Below are 18,631 nucleotides of genomic sequence, written 5' to 3'. Positions count from 1 at the left end.
CTTCTCACCTGCAGAAGGGGGCCTTGGCATTAGAAAACATTATTATGCTATGAAAAGAATGCTATTGGAAGAGCATGTGTTTTGTTATACGTATGCTCCACTCTGAAGAGCCTTAATACCCAAGACAAAACAGGACTTGCTGATTGCTATTTCCATAGTAATCTGCAATGGGGCTTATCTGTCATCAGTTGGATGAAGCCTGGGAACAGAGGGGCAGAGAAAGAGGGGATTAAAATACAGGGATCCCCAGGGCTTCCCTGGTGGTGCAGTGGTTAAGAATCTACCTGTGAATGCAGGGGACATGGGTTCGAGCCCTGGTCCAGGAAGATCCCACATGCCGCGGAGCAACTAAGTCTGTGCTCTAGAGCCCACGGGCCACAACCACTGAAGCCTGCGCGCCTAGAGCCCGTGCTCCGCAACGAGAAGCCACCCCAATGAGAAGCCCGTGCACCACAATGAAGAGTAGCCCCTGCTCGCAACAAAGAACCAACGCAGCCAAAATAAATAAATAAATAAATTTATTAAAAATATAATAATAAAGTACAGGGATCCCCAGGCACCTTGCAGGGTGAGCTGGGCTCTGACCAGGAAGTGTGATAAGAGAAGAGTAAGAAAATGTCTGCAAGGTCCTCTGGTCTCCAGGTTCTTCCTGGTGAGCTAAAGTGAGACTGAGCTGTTCCCAACGCTGGACTGAGGGCACCTGAGTGGGGGGTGAAGTGGAGCATAAAAGCCAGTTGCTACTCACATGGATGGACCTAGAGATTATCACACTAAGTGAAGTAAGCCAGAAAGAGAAAGACGAATACCATATGCTATCACTTACATGTGGAATCTAAACTATGACACAAATGAACTTATCTATGAAAAAGAAACAGACTCAGAATAGAGAACAGACTTGTGGTTGCCAAGGGGAAGTGGGGTGGGGAAGGGATGGATTGGGAGTTTGGATTAGCAAATGCAAACTGTTATATATAGTATGGATAAACAACAAGGTCCTACTGTATAGCACAGGGAACTATATTCAATATCCTGCGATAAATTACATTGGAAAAGAATATGAAAAAGAATGTATATATACATGTATAACTGAATCACTTTGCTGTACATCAGAAATTAACACAACATTGTAAATCAACTATACTTCAGTGGAATAAATTACAAAGCCAGGTACCCTAAAACTTGAACTCAAATGAGAATTTTCCACATATATTCTAGTTTACTGATCACAATGTAAGTAAGACTCGCCTTCATTTCAAGTAAGACTTGTATCCCCGCTTTTTGGTGTAGCCTTCCTTGATTAATCCCACTTAGAGGTGTGTAAGGACGCCTAGCACCTCTTTGTGAAGTGTCATGGACACTACATATTTTGGGTTCAACAGGAACCAACTTGCTCAGAGCTCAACAGCTGCCTGTGCAAGCAGATCCTGTAGCGCAGGACACAACAGCAAGACCACATGTGGGGTCCGGTTTGGCTGCAGGAAATTCCCTTCTATGGGCAGCCATGACTGTGACTCTGGCCCCTGGAGCCAAACTAGCCACTCAAGAGGGCACAAGCCTTGGTGTATACATGGAGTCTGCGTTCTCTCAAGACAGAGTGCAGCGATCCCAGACACAAAGTCAGACCTGTGATTCACCTTCCCAACATGAGGGTGTATACCACCAAGGAAGAGCTGGCAGGAGCGACCAGGCTGGCGTCATGAAGCACCCTTCTTCCCCGGCTCCATCCCTCCCGCACGCCCACTCTCTGAGTCACTCTCTTGGTCACATACCCTCTGTGTGAGGGTGTTCGCATGGCTTGGGGTGTCACTTTAGGTGTGCTCGTTGACTTGTGGTAGGGACGAGGACAAGGCAGCAGAGCACATGGGCTACACACAAAGGCTTGGTCAGCGCTTCTTGATGACTTCCAGCAAACCAGGGCCCAGTTAGTGTCATTCACACAGACCCTGGACCCCCTATCAGAATTACAGCTCTACAGGATCCTGTGACAAAGCTATTTAACGTGAAGTTATAAAGAAAACATCACACAATTGTTTTTCCTTTATAAAAATTTATCAAGGGAATAATTTGAGTTTTAAAAGGCTTGGTTTAGCAAAGTAAAAGACTAAAAACCATTAAAACACTTTGAATTCTTCTTTAACCTTCCAAGTGGGGTCTAAATTAAATAAATCCTCTATCACTTTAGGAAAGAGGCTGCTTTCCTAAATCCGAAAAATTGATTTCCAAGTCACACTCTCTTACCTCTACTTCCTTGTAACCCTAAGAACTAAACCTCACCAGGGATGGCTCCTCTGGAAGTCAAGGTGGAAAGAACAGGTGATATCCCAACACAGACTGGATGTAGACTCTGAGCCAAAAAAAGTCTGAGAGAAACTGTGATCATACAAGTTATCATCCAGCAGGATACTTTTGGAAAGTTCAACACGGTGCTGCTAATTACTTGAGAACAAAAGGCATAAAATGAGACATATGGTCACCCTAGTGATAAGGCAGTTTGGGAAACTACACTTCCCAGTATGCCCTGCCCCTTGAAAGTCAAAAGGCTTTCCCAGGAGCAAAGCACCCTGGGACCCATGGTTAGCACCATTTAAGAGGTAAACAGCCTTCAGGGCTGGGTTCTGACATGGAGCCTTCCTCCTTCCATGGAACACTTAACAACACCTGAGGTGAAATTTTAATGGATTTTAAGTCTGGGGTGGAGCCTCACTCTCCCCAACAACTCTAGTTTCCAAAGGTGTAGAGCTGGTAGAGCTGTCCACTGGTCCACTGCCCTGTTCTCCTGGGTGTGGTGCTGCCTCTGCCTCCCCACACCACCAGTGTCCCCACTGGCACTAGTCTTTTGGGGGATTCTGGGCCAGGTGCTGTTCCCACTCAACTTCGACCAACTTGTACAGCTCCATGGTGGCCTGAGCATCTTCCACAGAGGAATGTCCGCTTTTCCCAACCTGAGAGAAGGAAGAAAAGGGAGGAAGAAAAGAACATGAAGCTACAAGAGACTGTTTCTTCCCTTCCCAACTGGCTCCCTCCAACCCACTGATGCTGCTGCTTCTGCAGGTAGCGGGCTACAAAGGTAGACCTGTGGTGAGAGCCTACTCCTTACCTCATTTCAGGGGTTCAACTCCTATGCTACTGTCTGCCTCAATCCTTTCTGTAGCAACATGGACATACCATATTGTTCTACATTCTTCTGTAGAGGCACAACAAACCAGACCATAGACAGGCCTTCTGAGTCTTCCACCTTCCCCAGTTCCTTAACTGATCTGTATATGACATGTGTCTACAGCCTCATGCCAGGCAGGCCATCCCCTCTTTGACTGCCAAACATATGAAATACATAAGAGCCTCTTGCATCCACTACGTGGTCTTTTAGACCACCACAACTACCTGCTTTCTACTTTTCTTAGTTAGGGTTTTATCCCCACTTTCAGGCTTTTTTCCTTTTCCAAGTATCCTTAGGAACACTCTGGGAGGTAGAGAACAGGAATAGTTATCCCTATGTAGAGATGGACCCCTTTGCCCAAAGCTCTTCCCATCAGAGCATCCCATCCAGATCTCTCTACAACCAGAGGAATTTGAGGGTCAGAGCCTGGAGAAAGGCAGCAGGAGAGCCTTCAGTGTCCAGGCCAGAGGTCTGGCAGCATTTGGGAAGACGCTACCTGGATGTCCCGGCTCAGCAGCTTCTTGGTGAGATGCTTCAGAGACACGGTTGCATTCTCTGGGCAGTCGGCCTTACGGTTGAGGAGGGGGATATGGGAGGTGTCTCGGGTGAGGGACTTAGGGTGAAAATACTGAAGGGCTTTGAAGTCATTGTGGATGGCATGCCCCACCACTATCTTCCCTGTGAGAATCTTCAAGATCTGAAACAGGCATGGGAGAAGAGGTGGTGAGGAACAGCATTCAAAGATGTAGCCCCTGCATCTTCAAAGCCCAACATGGCTGCTTAAGTCCTTCTAGGTTCTTTTAACCAATTGCCCACCTGCCTCATCCTTGAAATGCCCTCTTCCACAAGTTTTCTTTCACCTGAAATCTGTCTCCTCTCCCCAAGGTAAAAGTAGGTATTTTCTATGGTGTAACCCTGTTTGGATTTACATCACCAGTGGCACCTTATCTTGACATTAATTTCTACCCCAATGTGATGTTCATGTAACTACCTAGTTCAGTCCTGGCTTGATACCTGAAGTTCTTTAACCATGGTCATTATGTTGGCCTTTGACATAGGCTGGGATAAATGTTGTTAAAGATGGGCTCCAGGAAGGTACTGGAAGCCCCAAATTATATGCAAATAGATATGCATATGTTTGCCTTTTTTTGGGGGGGGGAATCCATGGCTTTCATCAGATTCTCAAAGAGCCTACAAGCCATAAAAGGTTAAGAATTGGGAGTTCCTTGGCAGTCTAGTGGTTAGGACTCGGCACTCTCACTGCCTGGGGCCGGGGTTCGATCCCTGGTTAGGGAACTAAGGTCCTGCAAGCTGTGAGGTACAGCGCCCCACCTCAAAAAAGAAAAAGATTAAGAATCATTTATAGACTAAGGCTGCAGAGGGAAGTGATCAAGTGCCCACACTTATGCTGCTTTAACAAATCAGTCCCGGCGCTTCATAGCTCCTCCTGCTCATAACCAGAGGGTATTTACCAGCTGGTCAGGAAACTTATTCACACCATTCTTGGAACCAAATAATTTCTCACCATTTCAGAATCTTAAAGCATAAGAACATACTGCCAATGAGGATAACTAAAGAATATGTCATGAGCTCTGAAGGCCATTACCAAAATGGGGTTCCAAACAGATTGTGAACAAGAGCAACAGGCCTGGAATCAATGCCTGGCCTCCCAATGGGACCCCTTGGAAGGGAAAAGACTCATCTGAATGTACCTTAGTCTCATACCCCAGCTTGGGCACTGGTTTTTATGATGAAAGCCAGATATAGTCCAATCAACTTGGTATTTAGTTGCTCCTAACTGCACCTGCAGTTTACTGACCACTAACACCTTTACTTCGCATTAATTTCAACATATAGCCTGCCTTAAAGCTAAGTGGATTTGCTCTTTCAGGCCCACCCCATCTTCTGCCTCTCCCAAGCCTTTGCTCAGCTATGCCCCTGGTGCACAGGATGTTCTTCAACTCTTCAAGTTCCTTCTAAAATCCAGCTGTTCCACCTCTGATGAAATTCCTCCAACTGACTGCTCTGGCATATGAGGAATTATTGGAACAGTGTGTGTCTAGAGAAGGCAAAGAATGTGGAGCTGAAATTACAAAGAAGTGGACCAAAGGCGCCCTCTGGAGGCCTTCCAAGACCAGCAGGCTCCCTTCCCTTCACATTTACCGGCTCACCCTCCTCTCCTGTTCATTTGTTGGGCCTCCAGTATTCAGCATAGGACTTACAGTGGCTAGGTTTGCTCAGTGAGTGAGATGAGAACCCCAACATACCAGCCCGGTGTCTTTTATCCCCTCCACTGCAGGCTACCTGTTCCAGTTATACAAATATGCCCCAGCTCCTTCTGTCAATGTTCTGCCTTCTCCTACCACCAACTTTCCACATTGCCACAGGCTACTTCTTGCTTGGGAAGCCCTCTCCACCTCTCTATTCTCAACCCTAGACCCCACCTCTACAAGGCATTCTCAAATTGAGCCCTTTCCCCCTGGCACTCATGCCTGTTGCTCTGTCCATCACTGGCTGATATTTCTCTAGCAGATTCCCGGTTCTCCAGATGAGGATTCCACTTGGGACCTAAAAGATCTTAATAAAGTTCGTTACACCCGCTAACTGTAACTTTCCAGACTCTCACCACTCCTTATCCCAACAGAAAGCCTTTTTCATCTGCTACTCCACCCACTCCATCCCTCCCTCCACAATCCTTCGGCGCCTCCCCAGGGTGATATTCTTTGCAGAAAAATGATTTGGACCTCTCCCCACCCACCCCGCTGCTACCACCATCTCCCATGCCTCTCACCTGGCTCCGAGCAATCTTGAAGGGTGTAGCATTCACCATGTGCTGCTTCCGGATACCGCTCCATCTGGTCCGGTAGTCCACAATGTGGCAGGGGGGAAGGATGTACTCATCATAAAGCACATCTCCGCTGTAGCTGACAATGCTACATCGAGCCAAGGAACTGACATGCCCCTTGGGTCCTGTGCCCACCATCTCACAGTCAATTGCCACCATCTTCGTTGGCATCTTCTGGGATGCTCCAGGGTATTTATTCTCTGAGTGAGCTTGGGTGGAGATCTGTGGGGCAGTCTTCTGAGGAGGGTTCTTCTGGGAGCCCTTCTTCTGGGGGCGAATTGGGAGGCTCTTGATCTTTGGTAGGGCACTCTGGAACTCCCCCAGCAAATCTACTTTAGCCACAACAGAACCAGCTTTCTGTGAAGGAGCAGGGGTCAGCCAAGGCACTGCAGCTTTCTTGTCCAGGGACTGCTCTGACCCACTGCTGGAAGCAGCAGTCTTCTTTTTTGGAAGGGGAGGGGCCTTCCAAGTGCCATCCACCTTGGGAGTGTCCCCTTTCTTTGAAGATTCTGAGCGCAACTTAGGGACCTTGCTAGGGGGCTGCTGCTTCTTATTCAGAAAGCCTTTCCTTTCCAAGAGCCGCCGCTTCTTGACAAATTTTTGGTGCTTGGCATTGCCTTCTAATGCCCTTCTGGGGGGAGGTTCGCCAAAATCCAGATTGAGGAGTAAGGTAGACATGATGACGGTGGATGGTGGGAGAACAGTTGGGAAAAACAGCTTACCAATGAGAAGATGGACAACTCATTCTCTGCTGAATCCCATAGGCCAACATCTGGAGGTTTGTAGTATACCCTGGGGAAGAAAATGATCCTGATAACGGAGTCCATAGGCCTGGGAACCAGTAAGATAAGACCCATTTCCGTAGGACTTAAAGGAGAGAGGAAAGACATCAGAGTAACCTCTCAGATAACGTGAAATGTGAAATGATGGAAGGAGGACTTCCTTCTGAACCAGGAAGCCTGGGTTCCGGGGAAGCCCCCCAATTCTCCAGCAGTATGGTATTAGGAAGGCCATTTCCCCTCTCTAGATCTCAGTCTCATTTGTAAACTGAGGGGGTTGCAGGGCCAACCATCTGAAACTCTTGTGATCTGGAACGCCAGAATAGGTGAGCTCTATCATTTGCCCAGGGAAGGAACGTCTAAGTATGCTCGAAGGCAGTCACAGGTTTGACATAGTTGACCTCTGAATTACCCAGGCATCCCCAGCGCGGGTCCTAAGGACAGAGATAGAAATTCAGGCACCCATTTCCCTCATCTCCACGTGAAGAAAATCTCCACATGCAGCTCACTCAAGTCCTTCTCCCAAGAAAGGACCTTTGACAACACATATTAGCGGAGGGGAAAACCGAGGCTGGGGACAGCACACTCTGGTCGTCCAAGCCACGGAGCCAGCTTCCCACCCTCACACACCTACCTCCCAGATGGGCCCAGCTAAGACCGGAAGCGCCAGGAGCCGGATGCGGAAATTGGCGCGCGTAGGCGAGGCCCGAGCCGGCAGGCTAGCGGATTGGAACGCGCCGGAGGCCGGGCCCGCGTACCCACAGCGCACCTGCCTCCGGGAGCGAGGCCAGGGATTCCTAGTGTGTGAGATGCGGCAGCGGCGGCGGCGGCGGCGGCGGCGGCGGGGCGGCGCGGGTGGGGGCGGAGGCGGGATGCTCTCCCCGGCCCCTCTAGCCCAGTGGAGGTACAATTCGAAGGTGTGAGGAGACCGCTACAAACTGGCACTGCAGCGTGCCGGAGGCCCCGGGCCTCACTTCCGTTAGAAGAGGGAAGTGTATGGGAAGGGGCGGGATCTGGAGGCGGGACCTGGAACTTGGCCCGCCCCACTCCTTGAGGTGGGCGCCGCGGCACGCCTCTGTGGCGTCACTGCGCTGGCACCGCCTCCCGGTTTGCGTCCAATGCTGACAGCTTCGGTCTATGGGACGTCGCGGCCTGTGACGTCAGGAGGGCGCCTCAAGTCTTCAACCCCAAGCTCGAATCCCGGAAAGGCGGCGTCTGGGACCGGGTTCTGAGCGCTTTCTTCCGGTTCTGCAGAGCTGAGCCAAGCCCGGGTCCCGGACCCGCGTAGTCCTGACTCAGGTTACCGCCTCACTGCATTCTCCCTCCCCGCGCCACCGGCTGGGACCCGGAATGCCGGGGGTCTCCGCCCGGGGCCTCTCTCACGAAGCGAGGAGGCAGCTAGCTGTGAACCTCACCCGGGTCGTGACGCTCTACCGTTCCATCCTGGACGCCTACATCATTGTGAGGCCACAGGGTTGTGGGTGGGGTGCTCCTGGTTATGTGGGTGGCTCCCTAGCCACGGCAGGGGAAGAATGTAGAGTTAGCTTCTGATCTCTTTTCTAATGTTTATTCAGTCTCTGTCTGTACAAGAAAGGGTTAAAGCTGGGGCAGCCCCCCCCCCTTCTTTTTCTTTCAGATGACCTAAATATTAATAGTTTTAGCATCTAGGTTGTTTTTCTAACCCTCTCAAGTCCAAAGTAATAAAACGCATGGACATTTGAGCCATGCTGCTGCAGCTACGTTAAACTCTCCCAGAAACATGTGAGGTGTTTCGAGAACACACATGTTCATTCATTCAAGCTTTGAATAAATTCCTGGCTTTGCAGTGTAATGGACAATTCCAACTTTGGAGTTGACAGACTTGGACTAGAATCCTGCCTCCCCTACTGTGTTAACCTTAGGCATAAAAAAAAACATTCCTCCTAGCCTCAGTTCCTGAGCGGTAAAATGGATCTCTTTTTGAAGGATCATTGTGAAGAATAAATGAGATGATGTATAAATGGCACCAACATCCACCGAATTGTTCAGCTCCCAAACCCAGAAGCCATGCTCGATTCAGCTCTTTTCTTCATTGATCTACGATCCAGCCCTTCAACAAGTCCTATTGGCTCAACTTCCAGAATAGATCCAAATTCACCCATTTGTCTCCATTGCCATTGCTACCACCCTAGGACAAGCCAACATCATCTCTCTCCTGGACTACTTCCTAACTGATCTCTCTGTTTGCTTCCTCTCCTCCATACCCAGTTCTTCACAAAACAGCCAGATTAATCTTTTAAAAATGTAAATCTCACCAGGACACTTCTTGCTTCTTAGGTATTTTGATGAAATTGTAATTCTTTACCATTACCTATAAAACCCTACATGATCTGTCCCCTGCTCTCTTTTAAACCCCATCACATTTCAGTCTCTCCCACATTCACTGTACTACACTGATCTGTACACTACTGATCTGCCTGGAATGTTTTTCCTCCACAGAAAGGCAATTGAGTAGGGTGGTTAAGAGCAAGAACTCTAGAGTCAAATTGGTTTCAAATCCCAGCTGTGCCACTTACTAGCTTTTTGACTTAGACAGAATACTTAATTGCTGTACTTTGGTTTCCTTATCGGTAAAATGGGGGGAAAAAATAGTACTATCTCATAGGGTAATTGTGAGGATTAAATGCATTAATATACGTAAAATGTTTCAGACAGTGCCTGGCATATTATAGTATTCTGTGTTTGCTATTACCTGAATTTTTAAAAATTGAGATAGAATTGACATTTTAGTTTCAGGTGTATAATATAGTGATTTGTATATATTATGAAATGATTACAGTAAGTCTAGTTAATATCCATCACCATACATAGCGACATTTTTTTCTTGTGATGAGAACTTTTAAGATCTTCTCTCAGCAACTTTCAAGTGCACAGTACTTTCAAGTATACAATACAGTATTATTTACTATAGTCACTATGGTGTACATTACATCTCCATGACATTTATTTTGTAACTGGAAGTTTGTACCTTTTGACCCTCCTCACCCATTTTACCCACCCCCACCCCCTGACTCTGGCAACCACTGCCTGAATTTTTTTACATGTGTTGTTTCCTGTTCATCATTCAAATCTCAGCTCAAGTGTCACCTTCTCAGACAAGTCTTCCCTCATTGCTCTAAAATAGTACTGTCTCAAACTCTCCATTGTTACTGTTTCATTAGTGTTTTATTGTCTATGTGGCATTTGATGTTATCTGAAATAATTTTTTAAAATGTAAGCTCTGTAAGAGCAAGGATCTTGTCTGTCTGCTTCATTGTTTGTATCCCCTGAGCCTAGGATAGAACTTGGTGCCTAACCAAAGCTCCAGAATTTGTGTTGAATAAATGAATGAATAAAAATACATTCTGGCAGGGAATTCCCTGGTGGTCCAGTGGTTAGGACTCGGCGCTTTCACTGCGGAGGGCCTGGGTTCAATCCCTGGTTGGGGAACTAAGATCCCACAAACCACGCAGTTCGGGCAAAAAAAAAAAAAAAACACCCAACATTCTGACATATATAATGTCTGGCACATCTAATGGTAGGTTACTAGATGGTAACACTAATACTGGGCGTCAGTCACTGTGGTGTTGAGGATGCAGATGTGAAGCCACCATCCCTGCCCTTTAGTTGAGTGGAGGAAACAGACACATAAATAAGTGGGGACACTGCTAAAAGGAGAGATGTGTCCAAAATGCAGTTTGGGCTCAGAGGAAGGAGGGGGAGGCTAGAGCAGGCTTCAGAGAAGAGATGACAGCCAATGAGTAGAGGTGCCTGTTAGTTGCAGCCAGTGGCCATGTGTTGAGTGGGGCAGGGAAGAATGGGAAGAGTAGTAGCCTGTTGATTGCTTCTCCCTTTCCCCTACAGGAATTTTTCACAGACAACCTATGGGGCACACTCCCTTGCTCATGGCAGGAAGCCCTGGATGGACTGAACCCGCCACAGCTGGCCACACTGCTGCTGGGGAAGCCTGGGGAAGGGGAAGTGGCCAGGTATGGGCAAGAGGGCACCTGTGTTGGGGGGCTTGGTGCTGAGCCCTGCAGGGAGCCATTGCTCAGAGTCTCACAAGGGCTTCCTGGGTTGTAAACTTGCACACTCAGGATGCAATGGGACTATTCACTGGGGGCCTGGGTGGGCTATCTCAGGTACAGGTCGGTGTGGCCACTCACCCTGCTGGCCCTGAAGTCCACAGCCTATGCCCTGGCTTTTACCCGGACGCCTGGGTTTCAGACCCCCTCAGAGTTCCTGGAGAACCCCAGCCAGAGTTCCCGACTGACAGCTCCATTCCGGAAACATGTCAGGCCCAAGAAGCAGCATGAGATTCGGAGGCTGGGAGAGGTGAGGAGATGGCTGGGGTATAGGTGGTATCTGGGAGCCTGGGGACTCCTTAAGCCTATGGGTTACAAAGGTGTGGGCACCTTATATTACCTGCAGGACCAGAGGCCCCAGAAGGTCCCTTCCTTGTCAGATACACTATAATCATATCTTCATCCTTTTGCTGGGTTGTTTGGTGGCTGTATTTGAATCACTGGCTTAATCTTGTTCTGATAACCTTCACAATCTGCTCACGGCTTCACAGCAGGGCTCTTGTTCTGTGGAGGAGACTGAATCACTAGCCTGAGAGGAGCAAAGACAGTAGCCTGAGCCTGGGGTCAGCACACCCCATTTTGGTTTCCATGTCTCTTGTCTCTTCCCTCTACCCATCTTCCTCTGCCATCTTCAGCTCCTCCACCCTCATTATGGGTGTTTGCCCTGGGAGCCAACACCAATGGCAGGAGACCTTTGTTCCCTCCTCTTTCAGTTGGTGAAGAAGCTGAGTGACCTCACAGGCTGCACCCAAGTTGTGGATGTAGGCTCAGGCCAGGTGAGCCAGACCCCTAATGTTCTGGTTTTTTGTTGTGGGGCTAGAACAGCTGGAAGACAGGTTATCGGGCCACAGGCCCAGGGAGGCAGGTGCTAAGGAGTGGTAGAAGCAAGCTGGGCAGAATTTAAGCCTTCTGGGGGCCTAGGACCCAGGCGTCCAAACCACAGATAGGGAGGGGGACAGTGGAGAGGACACTGAACGGGGCTGTCTCCACCCTCCCTCTCGGGACTCCAGGGCCATCTCTCCCGCTTCATGTCCCTGGGGCTGGGGCTGATGGTGAAGAGCATTGAAGGGGATCAGAGACTGGTGGAGAGAGCCCAGCGCCTAGACCAGGAGCTCCTGCAGGCTCTGCAGAAAGAGGAGAAGAGGAACCCACAGGTAGACCAGCCCTTCCTGCAGCCAGGACCGTGAGAGCAGGGTCTGCTTGGCTGGAATTGGGCACCAAGGCTAATTCCCTCTTTTAAGTTTCTCAGCTTGACATGGCGTGTCTCTATTTCTGCTACCCCTTTCCCAAAGCCTCCTCATATCTTAAAGGCACCTTCTAGTTAAAAAATGCTTTCCACACCGATACGTCCTTCTCACAGCCACCTGTAAAAAGTGGCCAATCAAATGAGGAAGCTCAGACGAAAAGACCTGCAGTTACTAATAACAGACCCAGAATCTATCCCATCTCCTGATTTAAAGTTCCACTTTCTCCTCTGCCCCAGTTTCTCCCCCACCTTCCTCCTTGGGAAGGAACTCGGAGGACAGATCCATTCCAGTGGCTTGAGGTGGCACGGGGACGGGAAGCCGGCTTCCCATCTGCCTCTGTTCTGTCCTGCCTCCACAGGTGGTCCACACTGGCCCTCGCCACCGCCCCCACCATGTGGTTAGGTGGGTAGACCCCACGGCCCTGTGTGAGGAGCTCCTGCTTCCACTGGAGAGCTCACCTCAGAGTGAGGCCCGCTTGCTGCTGACAGGCCTCCACGCCTGTGGGGATCTGAGTGTTGCCTTGCTGAGGCACTTCTGCCGCCCTGAGGTGGCGGCCCTGGCCTCAGTGGGCTGCTGTTACATGAAGCTGAGTGACCCCGGTGGCTACCCACTGAGTCAGTGGGTGGCTGGGCTGCCCGGCCGTGAACTGCCCTACAGGCTACGGGAGGGGGCCTGCCACGCCCTGGAGGAATACGCTGAGCGGCTGCAGAAAGCAGGCCCTGGCCTCCGAACCCACTGCTACCGGGCAGCACTGGAGACAGTCATCCGGCGTGCCCGGCCCGAGCTCCGTCGGCCAGGCGTGCAGGGGATCCCCAGGGTCCACGAGCTCAAGATTGAAGAGTGAGGCTGGGGAGTTGGGGGGGGGGCGTGAGGAGGGGGGTATCACCTACTGGAGGTATGACTCCCCTCCCACCCTCAACTGTTTAGCATGTCCTGAAGAAAATCTAAACGTGCTGGGAGGAGGGGAGTGATTTTGAGTTCTGAAGCAGCTTCAAACTTTCTTTAAAAGGCAGTTGTCACTCTTTTATCAAGTTTTTGAAATGCTAAAAATATGGCTAAATAATTGGACAGATTAGGATGAAAATAAATTTTTGGATTGATTTGCTATTGGACAGACAGCTCACAGCCAGAAAAACATTTAAAAATGCCTTAGGGTGGCAAATCTATTACAGCTGGAATTGAATTAGGAATGGACAGTTTGAATGGGGGAGGAGGGTTCTAAAACCAAACTGAGTGCTGTCTGTGGCTGACCCCACAGATACGTGCAGCGGGGGCTCCAGCGGGTGGGGCTTGACCCCCACCTGCCGCTGAATCTGGCTGCCCTTCGGGCCCACCAGGCCCAGGAGAACCGTGTGGTGGCCTTCTTCAGCCTGGCCCTGCTGCTGGCCCCGCTGGTGGAGACACTGATTCTACTGGACCGGCTGCTCTACCTTCAGGAGCAGGGTGAGGGTGGCCAAAGCAGGGACCCAGGGCCAGAGGGGCTGGAGTTCTAGGGCTCTCCTTCAGGTCCTGGCCCCTGCACCTGCCAGGACTAGGTTCCTTGCTGTGGTGATTCTCAGACCAGCTGCTTCAGAGTCAGATGGGGGAAGGGGAACTTGTTAATGCAAATTCCTACTGAATCTGCCTGTGGTGGTACCTCCCTGAGGTGCATTTTAAGCCAGCATCCCAGGCACTGAGAACCTACGATGTGCTGCAGACTGCCTCCTCCCGAGTCAGTGTCTCGGGCACTCATGTTCCTGGAGAGCTGGGTCTCCTTAGACCCCCTGGAGCCTCCCCCATGGGGAAAAGGGGCTATGCCTACAGGCTAAGCAGGAAGTGGCTAAGAGTCTGTTCCATTTCTCCCCTTCTGAGTAGCCCTGCCTTTCTCATAGGCTTCCATGCTGAGCTCCTGCCCATCTTCAGCCCCGAACTCTCTCCGAGAAACCTGGTTCTGGTGGCCACCAAAAGGCCTCTGGGTGAGACCTTCTCTGTTCTGGAGACTGAAGACAGCTGACACAGCCTGAGGAAGGGCATATCTCAGACCCCATCTGAAACTGCCAGGTACCACACTGGGTGGCGGAGTCTTCACCCACCTCCTCAGCCAGAGAACCAGCATCCTCCGTGGAATCCTGGTTCCCTACAAACCTTCAGCTTCATACCCTTTCTCTCCCTCTGTGTGTTATGTAACATTATGCAAAAAGTTATTTTTAATTTATTAAAAAATTGAAATCTTTACTTCTCTGTCTTTTCTATTAAGTATAGGAAAGGACAGACATGCACCCTCCCTACCGAATCCTGCAGAGGTGCTAAATTAGGTCTCACATCCCCAGTCCCCACTGTCTTCCCTAACAGGTAGCACCTTGTTACTCAGAGGTCTCCATGGAGGGAAGCTGTCTCTCCCTTAGATCTCCATCCCAGAATCTGCAGGCCCTGCCCTTTGGGAGGACCACCTTAAGGCTGGCTAACTTCTATCCAGGTTTTGTCATAACATCAAGACAGATGCTCCCTCCCTCAGTCCTTGAAACAGGCGTTAGGGGTGCCAGTCTACCAAAAGACAGCAGCTGCACACACAGGACCCAAGGCTCTTTATTAGAGTCTGAAGAAGAGGTGGCCCCAATCTTCAAGGTTAAGGCAAGGAGGGGAGAAGCAGCTCTCCCCAGACTCAATACCAATAGACTTTCTTATGTCTCCGAGTCTCCTGGATCCCCATCGCCTCCATCACCTCCTCCTCCAGTGTCTTTAGACTGGGCACATAGGTTTTTTCTAGAGCATCTTCCACTGATGTGTCTTTGGGGCCACCTATTGAGCCAGAGAAAAGAAGATGGGTGGGAGGGCTTCTTAACATCCCTTACTCCCACTCCTCCCACCCCCCCACTTCTTGCCGCCTCACCCAGCCTCACCAATCCATGTTTCAGGGACGATGCCATCAGCTCTGGGAAATTCAGGTTTAGGGATAATTCTTCCTGATCTTCTGGAGACTCGTACCCGCTCTCCTGCCTCAGTGAATCTCCACTCCACCTCAGTGGGTTTCCTAGGGGATAGAAGAAGTGAGGCCAGCCAGGGAGTTAGGTCTCCCTCCTATGTTCCAACCCGAAAGTCAATGACTAAGAACACTAAGGTCACCATCTCGTTTCTCTGCTACCCCTGCACTGGGGTTTCCTACGGGGGGTCATGGATGGCCCCTCTCAATTTTCAGCACATCCAACCCACCATTCCCTTTGGATAAACATGGTCAACAGCTGTGTGGACTCAGAGGGCAAGAAACCCTCTGACCAGAGCCCCATGTGCTTGCCTGTCCACAGGATCCACAAGTTTGACCTGGTTGTGGAGCAAGGGTGCTTCGCTGGGGATCATGGTTCCCCGGTAATCCACGGTCTTGCCAACATAGCGATAATGCTGTCCAAAAGAGGAGGGGGCTATCAGAACCCAGGAGGTGAGAAGGGGGCTTGTCTACCACAACTCAGAGCATTCAAGTTGAAAAGCAGAAGGTTCAGTTGTCTCACCATCCCCTCAGCCAGTCTCTGGCCTCCCTGTGCTGCTCTTAGTGGACAGGGACGGATGGCACAGGCTTCCTGAGCATCGCCATCCTCACTCTTCACTTACTGTATTCAGCCCCTCCACGACCACCCAGTTTCGCTGCCGGATAACTTGAACCACTTTGCCTTGCTTCCCAGCGTCCTTGCCTTCTAGGATCTCGACCTGTGGGAAGAGATGACCGTCAGGGAAGGAGATCCTTGCCCAGGAGCACCCCGCCACCCTACCACATCTGAGATTCTCACCCTGTCCCCACAGAACAGATGCCAGTCTTCATCAGAGATAGGTTCCACAGCCACCCGGCGCCGCCTAGTCCCTGGAGGGTTCTTCTTCTTGTCTGACAAGGAGCCTGGGCGGCTCATCCCATAGCGGTAATTGGGAGGCAGAGTGACCTTGGATGCCAAGGCCAGCAGAGCAGAGAGCCGCATGGCTGGAGACTGTGAGAAATCCCCTGGCCGGTGAAAGACCCAGAAATCTTCCTAGTCGGCTCTGGGGTAGGACAAAGAAAGGGGCAAAGAAACAAGGGAAGCAACATTTTCTTAAGCACTTACTTCATGGCTCAATGGACTTGATCTTACTGAATCCTCACAAGATATTATCTTCGCTTTACAGATGACGATAGAGACTCAGAGAAGTTAAGTGACTTGTCAATGGTCATAAGGCTACTTACTATGTGGGAGAATCAGCATTCAAAGCCACATATATCTGACTTCAAAGTCCAAAACTTCATTGAGGCCAGGGACCATGTTATCTAGATCACCCTTGAATCCAGCAGATCCCAGCAGGGCCTGGCATGTAGTAGGTACTCAATAAAAAGTTATTTAATAAATGCACCAACAGCAAGATGGAAAGAAAACAAGTAATGGACAAAACACTGGCGTAAAGCCAGAAAACAGGCAGTTATAAGGTAAAACAATCAAACAGGTGGCAGAGATAAAAACTGGGATTAAAATGTCCCTACAAAATGTCCAATTCCTAATCTCAATCAGGAAATAACCACTTCTCCCTAAGATAGTTTCTTTTCTAAAGGAAAAGGACCCAGAACCAGACTCTAGGATTATAGAGTCCTACATTTCCAAACTAAGTATGTACTCTAAGCCTCCCAATTTTGGATAATGGACTAAACCAATGGGGCGGTGAGACAACTGAGGGCAAAAATAGTAAGTGCTTCAGTTTGCTGAGCACTTGCTACCTTCCAGTTGCCATGCTAAGTGCTTTCCTGTATCATCTCATTTAAGCCCAAGGACAACTGATGAAGGAGGTACCATTAACCTTGTTTCATAGCTAAGAATAAAGCCTAACTTAAAAGTACAATTAAAGTGCACTCTAATGACATTAAAAGCTCTGGATTGGGAATCAGACGACCTGGGTTCTAGTCCCCGCTCCACCACCAACTTATTCTGTGACCCTAGGCAACTTGACTTCCGAGCTTCAGTTTCATCATCCATAAAACTTTACAGGGTTGTTTCTGTCATTCGAGTTATTTTTAACATTTTAACAAAGCAATGTACAGAATCATGTGGATAGTATCCTTTTTTGGGTAAATTAAAAAATATATATTCTATCACAGACATAAATATTTACAAGAAGGCAACAGGGAACAAATAAAGTACTTGTTTTGGAGATGAGGAAGTTTGGGAGGGCTATTTCTTTCCATCTTGTTCCTTTCCATAACGTTTGCATTTTCTAACCACGTACCTTTAAAATAATACATCAGCTGGTTTATCTGAACAGTGAGATATCAGGTCATTTCTCTTCTCTATACGTAAAAGACCTAATATTATTTTTAATTAATGCTGGATGAATGTTAGGGGCCTTGGTGTTCCCATTCAGAATCAAAAAATGCTTAGAGAGCACTACTATGTGACAGGTCTAATGCTAGGAACTTCACTATTCCCAGCATTTGATCTTCACACTGCTCTCCGCGGGAGGTTGACAGGGGACGAGGAAACCAAGGCCCTGAGAGCTGGAGACTTGCCCTAGTTCATGACTTGATAGAAGCAGAATTCTCTGGCGGTCCAGTGCTTAAGACTTTGCGCTTCCATTGAAGGACTGTAGGGGGCACGGGTTCCAACCCTGGTGGGGGAACTAAGATTCCGCAGGCCGCGCAGTGCGGCCCCCAAAAAAGACAATCTTAAGACCCGAGACTCCTGCGTGATTGCTGCAAGACGTCCCTTAACCTCAGCTATTCAAGATCTGAAGCTCTGGGAGGAGATCCCAGAAGCCAGCCCCCTAGATGTTTTCCTTTTTTTTCTCCAAACCTTGGAGAGGCTGGTGCCCTTCCGCAGTGGGGCTTTCATGGCGCGCTCTGGGGCGCCGTGCTAGGTAGTGAGGTAGAGCGTCTGCTCCCTCAGACCCCGGCTCCAAAGGCCCCGCCGGCCCCATCTTAGGTACGGGTGATGTCCATCCCCCAGCAGTCTTCAGCAACCACCCGCTCCGAGCTTCCGAAGCAGGGAGACCTCGGACGAAGCCACTAAGCCATGCCAGGGTAAAAGAAGACTCTTCCCGCTCCCGCTCTCGGACCAGCCCAAAGCTGCCAAAACGTCCGGGCCACGCGGTTCTCACCTCCGCTTCCCGCTGAGCCCCAGAGCCTCCGCCAGTCCCTTCTGCACGGGGGACCTAAGCCCCGCCCCACAGCGTCCCCCGGCTTTCTGGGAAAAGTAGTCTAATGGTACAATGGACGCGCAACGATAATCTAGCCTCTCTGCATGCTGGGAGTTGTAGTCCGCTGCTGCAAAGCAAGCGAGAAACAGGAAATTTGGCCTTGTAGGAAATCTAGGAAGCCTAAGAGCACCGTGAAGCACGTCGGGAATTGAAGGCAAAGCGGAATATGCTATCGCGCCTGGCACATTCCTGCACGTGCTCTGCGTGGAGGCCGCTGGGAATTGTAGTTACTAGAGACGACGGCTCCATTTTCTAGGTGATTGCGGCTTCTTCAAAGCAGAGGGCCTCGCTTTCTAGTGAGGCTACAGTCAATACTCTCCCCG

General features: G+C 49.8%; 3 protein-coding genes across 5 annotated transcripts; 1 reads left to right on the top strand and 2 right to left on the bottom strand.

The window, feature by feature from the left end:
- Positions 1–1,517: 1,517 nt before the first annotated feature.
- ISG20L2 (interferon stimulated exonuclease gene 20 like 2) lies at positions 1,518–7,638 on the bottom strand. 3 transcript variants are annotated; one of them, XM_082665071.1, is made up of 5 exons: positions 7,416–7,599; positions 7,194–7,215; positions 5,949–6,794; positions 3,654–3,854; positions 1,518–2,942 (listed from the first exon to the last, which is right to left on the bottom strand). In XM_082665071.1, exons 3-5 carry the CDS (start codon positions 6,678–6,680, stop codon positions 2,829–2,831), a joined length of 1,047 nt encoding a protein of 348 aa, XP_082521197.1. In that variant the 5' UTR covers positions 6,681–6,794; positions 7,194–7,215; positions 7,416–7,599; the 3' UTR covers positions 1,518–2,828. The 3 variants fall into 3 exon arrangements, with proteins under 3 accessions (XP_082521197.1, XP_082521198.1, XP_082521196.1); XM_082665072.1 differs by lacking the exon at positions 7,194–7,215 and having other exon boundaries at positions 7,551–7,638; XM_082665070.1 differs by lacking the exon at positions 7,194–7,215.
- Positions 7,639–7,864: 226 nt separating this feature from the next.
- On the top strand, positions 7,865–14,255 carry METTL25B (methyltransferase like 25B). Its single transcript, XM_082658814.1, has 8 exons — positions 7,865–8,242; positions 10,664–10,788; positions 10,942–11,134; positions 11,598–11,660; positions 11,895–12,038; positions 12,490–12,971; positions 13,390–13,574; positions 14,003–14,255. Exons 1-8 carry the CDS (start codon positions 8,132–8,134, stop codon positions 14,122–14,124), a joined length of 1,425 nt encoding a protein of 474 aa, XP_082514940.1. The 5' UTR covers positions 7,865–8,131; the 3' UTR covers positions 14,125–14,255.
- A 430-nt stretch (positions 14,256–14,685) lies between these two features.
- Positions 14,686–18,298, bottom strand: MRPL24 (mitochondrial ribosomal protein L24). Its single transcript, XM_082653119.1, has 6 exons — positions 18,210–18,298; positions 15,890–16,133; positions 15,714–15,809; positions 15,403–15,506; positions 15,011–15,141; positions 14,686–14,909 (listed from the first exon to the last, which is right to left on the bottom strand). Exons 2-6 carry the CDS (start codon positions 16,070–16,072, stop codon positions 14,773–14,775), a joined length of 651 nt encoding a protein of 216 aa, XP_082509245.1. The 5' UTR covers positions 16,073–16,133; positions 18,210–18,298; the 3' UTR covers positions 14,686–14,772.
- Positions 18,299–18,631: the final 333 nt, after the last annotated feature.

The sequence above is a fragment of the Grampus griseus genome (genome assembly GCF_964374135.1).
Source record: "Grampus griseus genome assembly, chromosome: 1".
Classification (NCBI taxonomy): domain Eukaryota; kingdom Metazoa; phylum Chordata; class Mammalia; order Artiodactyla; family Delphinidae; genus Grampus; species Grampus griseus.
This window is presented reverse-complemented; position numbering and strand designations above follow the sequence as displayed.